The following is a 10,377-nucleotide window of genomic DNA, read 5'->3' on the forward strand; positions in this document are numbered from 1 at the left end:
TGTGTGACACGCAACGAGAATGTTTTGTGATTGGTTATTGAAAGTAATGTAGGTCAAGGCATTCCCCAGACTAGTTCAGCATATTCGTAACCTATCGTTTGTAATTCATTTTTAAAAAATGAGAACAAATATATATCCACTCAGTAGTGATTAATACCAATGTGAATGTAATATGTCATGTTGAAAAGGAAAAAGGAAAAACTGGCAGAAAAACCACACACAACAAAACAACGACGAACACCGAGCACCATGTACGTATTCGATCATATAGTCGACGTATTTGTTCAAGCAAACATAGCTAGTTAGAATATCGTCTGCTGTAGTATAAGTAACCACGTTGTAATTATTAATGAAAACAGTTAGCAGCACAAGCAAGCAATGTGTACTACTGCTGTCAAATTGTATGGTGGGAAATGTGCTGTCATATGACCTGTTGTTTATAAATAGAAATAGGGAAATGGCGCTTTTCGATGACTGTTTATGCCGTCGGATTACACATATTTGATTGTGTTTGTACCTTTTTTAAAGCATTAAAAGTGATACTTCTTCTATTTTAATGGAACTGTCATAATGTAGTTCATATATAATAGTATATTATGACAAATTTGTAGAGACTATTTTTAAATGAAAACAATGCAAAGTGACGTCATTGTGATGACGCTTGACGTGTATACACGTCAACGGCAGGAAATGGGTTAAGATTCAATGTATATATGTAAGTGTATGGTTTCAATTCAAAGTACCAAAAAATAAAAATAATAATGGGCAAGCAATACCTATAAAAAGGCCACCATTAATTTAATAACACAATTTAATAACAATTCAATATCCCTTAACCTGTGGAACTGCTTCAGGTTTAAGCTCGGCTTGCCAGCACATTAAAGGTACTGGATCTCCCTGAGAATGGCGTAATCGTTCCAGACAAACTCTTGCCAAACAAACTCTTGCTGTAGCCAAAGTGTTTGATAACATAGGTCCCTGGAGCCATGTAGGATGGGATGTCCCACGTGATGGTTGCTGAACTCTCACCCAGTAGCATACTGGTTATTCGCCACTCAAACCTGCAAATATGAAATAAATGAAAGAAAGAAGTCAGTCAAATAGAACGAAAGTAAAACAAAGTTGTACAAAATTCTTGTTTACCATTAAAGAACATTTCAAACCCATAAATGACTAAAAAGTGTCACAATACCAGTTATTCTTCAATTACAAATCAAATCCTTTTTTCCTCCTAAGAATTCCCACACAAACTATATAATAGCTTTATACAAAGATAAATAGCAATCTGATTAATGATCTAAATGTCTTTTTAATGAAAATATTAATCAGTTTCACTAATGGCAAAGCTGTCCAACCTGATTGATTGCAAATCTCAAGCCTCATTGCACTTAATTTCTACATTAAAATATACTAAAAACCACTACAAAACTGACTATCAAATTTTATTCGGAACATACTTTGCTGTTAATGTTGTACACCCATTTTTCTTACACTGACTGCTAACCTTGGTCTGTACACAGTGGAGTTCAAAGGGATATTTAAAGCCACATTATTGGTAGAACATCTATTGTCCGAACCAAATTGTTAACAACTACAAAAAATTACTCTCCTACCTTTAATTGCCGTTAGATTTCCTCCAGTTTGTCCAGACACAAATCGCAAAAAACCCACTACAAATATACAGATTCCACACACGAGACTGCAACGATGTCGCCAATATTGTCTTTGCTGAGATTGCATAGGGAAAAATACATGCAGTTTTCTGCCGTCTGCCATGTTGCTTGTTTATGGAATACTCTTCAAGAGGGGTGAAAGCATCCAAAGTATGTGACACAATTAATATGACATCGATGATCTCTAGTGGTATCATTAAAATAATATTAATAATAATAAAAAAAAATATGACGTCATCACGTTTGCTTTTATATGATAACATGTTATGACGTTGTTAGATTAAGTCCTATCCTTTCACCCCTCTTGAAGAATATTCCATAAAAAGTCAAAATGGCAGCTGATACAAAATTACATGCTTTTTTCCCTATGCGCTCTCAGCGAAGTCGATATAGGTGACATGGTTATCATCTGGTATGTGGAATCTGTGTCATTGTAATGGGTTTTTTCAAGATTTGTGTCTGGACAAACTTTGGAGGAAATCTAACAGCAATTAAAGGTAGGAGAGTAATTTTTCGTAGTTGTTAACAATTTGGTTCGGACAATAGATTACGTTAACCAGAGCAAGATTGTGAACAACTGGCTGATGAATATCCTTTATTATTTACAATAAACTGAAACACTCACTTTGTTTCCCAGTTAGCATCTGTAGCCATTACTTCCCATCTACCTTCATTTTTCAACATCTCCACAGTTAGAAATGTTTTACTAGTTTGCTAAAAGAAAAAGAAAAAAGAATGAAGGAATGTTTAACGAAACCCTAACATGAAAAACTATTGGCTGTTGGCTGTCAAAGTTGCTAGACACACCGTTACAAAATCAAAACAGATGTGTTCTAAAACATCCAGTTTGTGCTAAGCCAATGACATCTTAAAATATTCAACCAAACAAATTTTATTATAGACAATTAAAACAAAAATATTAAAACTGAACATATCAAATCTACTATATGCAGAATTACCCCCATGCACTTCAGACAATGATGTAGTTAGTGTATGTCTGCACACCCCAAAAATACAAAAGCACAAGTCATTTAGGCATAACTTCCAACATTACACAGCGCCCTTATCAAAGATCATACTGTATTGTCACTGTATTGTTGTGATTACGTAGTCTTTAAAAGAGAACTGGTTGTTCATTTGGCACACCACACTTGAACCAATTTTTCTCAGATACCTTGAACATTTTATACTAAAATCAGTCCGAGACATCTTTTGTACAAAGAGAATTTTAAAACTTACCCCTATGCTATTCCGAGGGTTAGCACTGACAAATGTGACATTCACTGAAGAATTCTAAAAACAAAAAACCCAAATCACAAATAAAAAATAATTCAACTGCTGCCATTAAATATACTGTTTGCTATAAACAGACCATCCTAAATTACCATAATAGAATTTGAGTTTTCAACCACAATTTGTGCATTTCATTTTTAAATAATGCAATCAGTATATTCATGTTTAAAATGCTTACTTCTGTGGCCCTTAAATGTATTCTTTGCTAAAAATTTACCATCTTTAAACACAACAGAAATTGTGCATTTCATTTTTAGATATAGAGAATACTAAACATGTTTCCATGTGAGACCATTTATATTACGAGTGTTTTCACTCGTACATCACAAGCAAAAGTGAGTGATGTACGATTAAAAACACACGAGTTATAATATAAAAGGTCTTACACAGGAATGAGTATAGTATTTTATTTATTTCACCGCACATCAATTAAAAACAATTGCACAGAATGACTTCCAAAGTAACTAAACAAGACATGAAAATGCAGAGATTAAAGACCAGGAAAATGACATCGCTTACCAAATAAGTCGATTATAACAAAATTATGTCATATTGTGGTCACTTCATTTTGCTATTTATCAATGAAACTTTGCATTCCTATGCTACACATCAATGAAGTTTACATAAACAATATTAGAAACATATCCAAGGCTCAACAAAATTATTAAAATATATATTTTGTTAAATTATGTTGCTAATATTAATCATAAGAATTAACAGCAAGTATCCCCCCCCACCCCCAATTTAAAAATTTAAATCAAAAGAACCATGTGCACACTATTTGCATGAAGATCTATGCAGAGTTGTACTAAATGACAGTCTATCACCTTATCCAGGGCTTCTAGAAAATGGTAGCCCCACTCCCATGGCTAGTGATATTCAATGTTGGGCTAGTAAATAACTACTATTGCCATGCCTGACGGCTAGTGAATATTTTTGGTCAAATGTTGCAGTTAAGTCTATTTTGTAAATATATATATCCTGCCCCCACCTGAACCCCCAATGTTAGTGTTTTTAAGCTGTATCTCCCTTTTTAGGTGACTATCTGATTATTACTATTATTTAGTTAAATTTTATTAACTTAAAGAGAAGTAGGGCTAGTGAATTTTTACTCGTGGCTAGTAAATGTTTTAAATCACCGATCCCATGGCTAGTGGATTTAAAAAAAATTCTAGAAGCCCTGCCTTATCTGAGGTCACGACCTCTCAAAAGACGTATTTTCATATGTCTTCTGACAATCCACAAGGACATCTCCAAAATGCTTGCCCAGTGGAGGCCTGTCAAATATGACAGGTGGAAGAAATGAAAGCTGTTTGCTCAGCAAGTTAGGTGGGTTGGGACCTGGTTCTGAAGGAACTCCCTGGGAAAGAAATAAAATTAAATACAATTTTCAGTTAGAATTAAAATGTCATGAAATTTCAAGCTGTAGAAGTTGGAGATTCTGTCATTTGGAAAAGAGACCTCAAAGAACAATGAAGGAAGGAATAAATAAATTCTTAACGACACCTCGGCATGAAAAATGTATTGGTAAAGGTAAGTCTATCTTCAAGAAAAAAGAAAGCAATAAGCTGAAGAAATAAGATAATTTTAGGAAAGAAACAACCAATTTAAAAACAGAATTGGTAAGAGATTTAGTATAACAACTTCCAATGGCATAAAATATTTGTTTTCAAAATGCCAACTCACCAGTTGGCTAATACACATTTATTAACATAAAAAGATTCTTTGCTTATAATTAGTTATAGTATATTGTAACAGTGACTACTAACACTAATTCATTAACATCTGTTCTAGTTAGATAGGAACCCTGGCAGAAAGACAAAGGAAGATTTGCTTATTGTCACCTCAACACATTTTAAATTGATTATTTGGTGACTAAAGTTAGTTTGTTTTTGCTTAACGACACCACTAGAGCACATTGATTAATCATCGGCTACTGGATGTCAAACATTTGGTATGTCTTCAGAGGAAACCCGCTAGATTTTTCGTTATGCAGCAAGGGATCTTTTATATGCACTTTCCCACAGACAGGAAAGCACATACCATGGCCTTTGACCAGTTGTGGTGTACTGGTTGGAATGAGAGAAAAAATGCATTTAGCTGAATGGATCTACAGAGGTGATTCAATCCTGCGACACAAGCACCTCAAGCGAGCACTTAACCGACTGATCTAAATCCCACTCCCTATTTGGTGACAAACACATGGTTATTTAGACATTTGGTCAACAAAGAGAAAGAAGAGGCTTGCTGCTGCTACATGGGCTACTCCAAATGAAAAACCAGCAAAGGATCTTTTATAGGCAATTTTCCAAAGACAGGACAGTACATACCACATCCTTTGATGTACCAGTCTTGGGGTAAAGGGGACAAAAAAAACCCAACCAGAGCTGAACTACTGATCTACATCCAACTGCACCTGGCAGAAGGACTGCATATCCCCAGCAGGATGCTTGAAATTCAGAATAGAGATAAGTTGTAGGATCATCATTTCTCTTTCAAATTTGTCTAGTTTTGAATAACTAAATTTGCCTAACTAACCGTAGCCATATTTTCTGCGAGAATCTTGAAATTCTGGATGTATCCATCAAGGGTCCGACGACCAAAAATAGTAGATGCCCCTTCATACCTCTGAATCTGAAAAAATAAATAAAAATAAAATAAAATAAAATTTAGATAAACCAACAAATAAATATTCAATAAACCTGAAATCAATTTTTGTAGTCACAAACCATCAAATGGATATTTTTACTCAGTTACTTACCTGGTATTCTTCATATGTTGCAACATAATCGCCATAATCATTGGACAAACCAGCAATAACAGATAAGGTGTCAGCAGGAAAACCACCAGCTTTTAGTGTCTGCAATAACAATATAGAAAATCTGTATGGTATTAAAAGTTAACAGTTGGTTTTGTTTAACGACACCACTAGAGCACATTGATTTATTCATGATCAGCTACTGGATGTCAAACATTTGATAATTTTTTCCATCCATTATGAGATTTTAAAATAATTAGTATTACCCAATGGAAGACAAAGTTAAAGTTTGTTTTGTTTATCCATACCACTAGAGCACAGAAAGTTTGTTTTGTTTAACGACATCACTAGAGCCTAGAGCACATTGATTTAATAATCGGCTATTGGATGTCAAACATATGGTAATTCTGACAGTCTTAGAAAGAAAACCTGCTACATTTATAGCACCATCCCACAGACAGGGTAGTACATACCATGGCCCTTGATATGCCAGTCGTGGTGCACTGGCTGGAAGGAGAAATAGACCAATGGGCACACCGACGGGGATCGATCCCAGATCGAGCAAATACTTTACCACTGGGCCAAGTCCCGCCCCCCACTAGAGCACATTTATTTATTAATCATTGGCTACTGGATGTCAAACATTTGGTCATTGACAGTCAGAGAAGAAACTCGCTACATTTTCAAATGGAAGACAAAATTTAAGCCTAAATGTCTCTAATTGTTATAGCAATGTGTTACTATGACACTAGCAATACACTATGCCAGTGATTTTATAGGTGTACTATTATGTATACTTGCCATAGACAAAAAGAAATGCATGTAATGGTTAAAGAAATGGATGTAATGGTGAAAGACATGAAAACATACGTGAACTCTGCTGGAACAGCAATGATGGCCAACTGACCAAGTCTCAAGATTTGCACTTCAATAATCTGTGTTTGCCATAGATATGGGAAACTAATCTACAACACAAATTGCCATACATAATTAAAGTTTAATAGCAAAAGCCAAATGTCTACATTAAAAAAAAACATGTACACACCCATTTTAAAAACTGACATGCAAACGATTGTTTCGAGAAATAAACCCATATTAGTGTTTTTCAAACACGATTGGAGATACACACTTTTCATACTTATTCTGATCCCAGTAACCAAGTTTTATATTTTAATAATAAAGCTTGTAATTATTTTTATTATTCACATGGTTCAACCCAACAGAGTTAAAATAAAAACCATCCAAAGCACCAATAAAGTTGTCATTTACCGGTGAAGTTAACAGTAGTTTCAAGCTATGCCATAACAATATTTCCTCACTGAAATACACAGAAAAGGCAAGTAGCCATTATGTTTTCAACCAATACAGCCTTTTTCTATTTAATAAAATTAAAATTGGCTTGCTTCATATTTGAATATCAGGTTACCATATCCGAAAGTGGGATACTAAATTATCAAGTGGGATACCAGATTTTAAAATGTTGGTATCCAATTGGGATACTGCAAAAAAAATTCAATTTTGAACACTGGTAACTGCAAAAAACAGTACTCAAATTTTGTTTGGAGCTGGGGTAGTCATAGACACTACCAGTTATCTCTGAAATGTGCAACCTGACCCTCATTTTTTTTTCTTCTGATTCACTTCAAAGGAGGAAGGGTGGTAGCATTTATATCTGTGGCGTTTATGTCAACTGATAAGCTGCAGGTAGGAGTTTTAGCCACACGTTAATACTGTCGTCTATGGGATTTGATTTGGTAGTACACACCCTTTAATGGTGTACATCAGAGAACTTTTTTTTTTTTTTTTTTTAAAGAACACCTCTACAGGACATGCATCAGTTGGACCGGCCTCGGTGGTGTCGTGGTTAGGCCATCAGTCTACAGGCTGGTAGGTACTGGGTTCGGATCCCAGTCGAGGCATGGGATTTTTAATCCAGATACCAACTCCAAACCCTGAGTGAGTGCTCCGCAAGGCTCAATGGATAGGTGTAAACCACTTGAACCGACCAGTGATCCATAACTGGTTCAACAAAGGCCATAGTTTGTGCTATCCTGCCTGTGGGAAGGGCAAATAAAAGATCCCCTGCTGCTAATCGGAAAGAGTAGTGGCGACAGCGGGTTTCCTATCAAAATCTGTGTGGTCCATAACCATATGTCTGACGCCATATAACCGTAAATAAAAATGTGTTGAGTGCATCGTTAAATAAAACATTTCTTTCTTTCTTTTCCATCAATTGACGATTGCTATTGAATTTCTAATATTTCATATTCTGACAGTCTTCCAAGGAAACCAATTGTCCCATTAGCAAAAAAGGGATTGTTTATATATGCATCATATCACAGAATGAATGAATGAATGTTTAATTATACCCCAGCATGAAAAATACACTCTACAGAGTATAGCACATGCCACAACCTTTGATATACCAAATGATACGCTATCGGATAGAGGTAAATTTACTTTAATTTTCTTACAAATAAGAAATAAGTTTCGTCCTACTCTTAAAAAAACCCAGGTGTTTAAGTATAATAAATGTATGTAGTTAATATGTACGTTTGTTTGATAAAACAGGCCTTGTAAATTTGGCCCTTGGTTTTTAACATACCTTTGGTTACCAACACAAGGAGCAAAAATGGTGCAGTGAGACTGGTAAACAAATAAAACCGATTTATTCTTATAAGCAGTTGTTGGCCTGTTACAAACCCTATCATAATAAAATATTTTTTAAACACCAGATCACACAGATTACCCCAAAAATAATTCATTTGTAAATATTCTTAAAATGACTACAGACAAAATTAACAGACAGTTACCTTGTTTAAAATCAAACATGCCTGGACCATCAGTAGTGCCAGCTGCAAAACTGTACCCCATAGCGGGTTTACAAAGAGAAATCTATAAAACAAATTACCACAGATTTAGTATTCTAGCTTGTCATAATATAAGGTCAAACGATTCCCAGCCAAATATTTTATATCTTACAACTTCAGCAGCAGTATAAATTTGTTCTTCCTTTTTTACTGTTAAAATATTAAATAAAAAATGCAGTCCCTACTGAACAACAAATTAAAGTTACAGTTTGTTTTGTTTAACAACACCACTAGAGCACACTGATTAATCAATCATCAGCTATTGTATGTCAAACATTTGGTAATTTCGACACGTAGTCATCAGAGGAAACCTGCTACATTTTTTCTAATGCAGCAAGGGATATATGCACTTTCCCCACAAACAGGAAAACACATACTACAGCATTTCTCCAGTTGTGGTGTACTGGTTGGAATTTAAAAAAAACCCAATCAGCTGAACAGATCCACCAAGGTGATTCGATCCTGTGATGCATGCACCTCAAGCGAGCACTCAACTGACTAAGCTAAATCCTGCCCTGAACAACAAACTACTACAATCACAGATCAGGAAATAAAGCATTTACAAATGAAATGAGAAACGATGAAAGAAACAACAGACATCTCTAAAGCACATTGATTTATTAATCATCAGCTATTGGATGTCAAACATTTGGTAATTTTGAGTCTTAAAGAGGAAACCAGCTACATTTTTCCATTAGTAGCAAGGGATCTTTTATATGCACCATCCCACAGACAAAAAGCACAAACCATGGCCTTTGATATACAAGTCATGGTGCACTGGCTGAAGCGAGAAATAGCCCAATGTTCCCATCAACAGGGATTGATCTCAAGACTATTACAGTTTTGTCTAGAGCCTATAATTCATGAAGAGCAGGGGTTCAAAATTCACATTGCCAGATGCATGTGGCAAATAGAATTTTTGTTTGAGTTTTATTTTGACAATCCTTGATGTCAGACATCCATCATCTTTTTTTTGTTGTTGTTTTTGTTGATGATGGATTGATGTTATGTAAATGCCATCTGTTAGAGCGTTTTGTAAACAAAAGCAAATTACAATTAAATTGTTTACTTTTAAACTTAATATTAAGGCGAGATGTGGTAAAATACTAGTATGTGGGTCAAATATACAACGTAATTGGCACTTAAAGAAAAGTGAATTTTAAAGAAGTTTGTTTTGTTTAATGACACCACTAGAGCACATTAATTTATTAATCATCTGCTATTGGATGTCAAACCTATGGTCATTTTGACACAGTCATAGAGAGGAAACCTGCTACATTTTTTCATTAGTAGCAAACAATCTTTTACATGTACCATCCCACAGATACGATAGCACATACCATGGCCTTTGATATACCAGTACTGATGCACTGGCTGGAATGAGAAAGGGCCCACAGATGCGGATCAATACTAAACCGACCGCGCATCAGGCATGCACTTTACCACTGGGCTTCATCCCGCCAGTTGAATCACATTTAATCCCTTGAAGGGACTGGAAAAAACTAACATTTTCTATTTGACAGAATAGGCCTACATACCAGGGGTGGGGAAAAGCCCTTTTCTCCCGGTCTGGGACCGATTCTCGATCTCTGAGACCGAAATTATTTTTTAAAAACGTGTGTTTGCCGGTCCCACTTTTGTCATTCTTGTCGGTCCTAAGCACCTGTCCATTTCTATTATTGGAACAATTTCTTATCCGTCAAGTGGACAGGCCTGCCCAGACATCGGTATCTCATGCATGATTTAAAATAATAAATAAATAGTGGTCAATATGGCTAGTGGC

The 10,377-nt window shown here is 35.3% G+C and overlaps 2 protein-coding genes across 4 annotated transcripts in view; both read right to left on the reverse strand.

Moving 5' to 3' along the window:
* LOC121392601 (neutral ceramidase-like) overlaps positions 1–867 on the reverse strand; it is a 52,341-nt gene extending 51,474 nt beyond the window's left edge. For all 3 annotated transcript variants that reach the window (XM_041523746.1, XM_041523747.1, XM_041523748.1), the window contains exon 1: positions 838–867. The gene's annotated coding sequence lies outside the window, so the exon portion shown is untranslated. The remainder of the gene's footprint in view (positions 1–837) is intronic.
* Positions 782–8,619, reverse strand: LOC121392600 (neutral ceramidase 2-like; the record flags this gene model as incomplete). The annotated part of the gene is made up of 9 exons (XM_041523745.1): positions 782–1,061; positions 2,299–2,387; positions 2,913–2,966; positions 3,412–3,430; positions 4,166–4,326; positions 5,505–5,600; positions 5,728–5,826; positions 6,591–6,689; positions 8,515–8,619. Coding segments are annotated over 9 exons (927 nt in total), but the record flags the coding sequence as incomplete, so codon positions are not given.
* Between the last annotated feature and the right edge of the window lie 1,758 nt (positions 8,620–10,377).

The sequence above is a fragment of the Gigantopelta aegis genome, unplaced genomic scaffold, assembly GCF_016097555.1.
Source record: "Gigantopelta aegis isolate Gae_Host unplaced genomic scaffold, Gae_host_genome ctg4162_pilon_pilon:::debris, whole genome shotgun sequence".
In the NCBI taxonomy this organism is placed as follows: domain Eukaryota; kingdom Metazoa; phylum Mollusca; class Gastropoda; order Neomphalida; family Peltospiridae; genus Gigantopelta; species Gigantopelta aegis.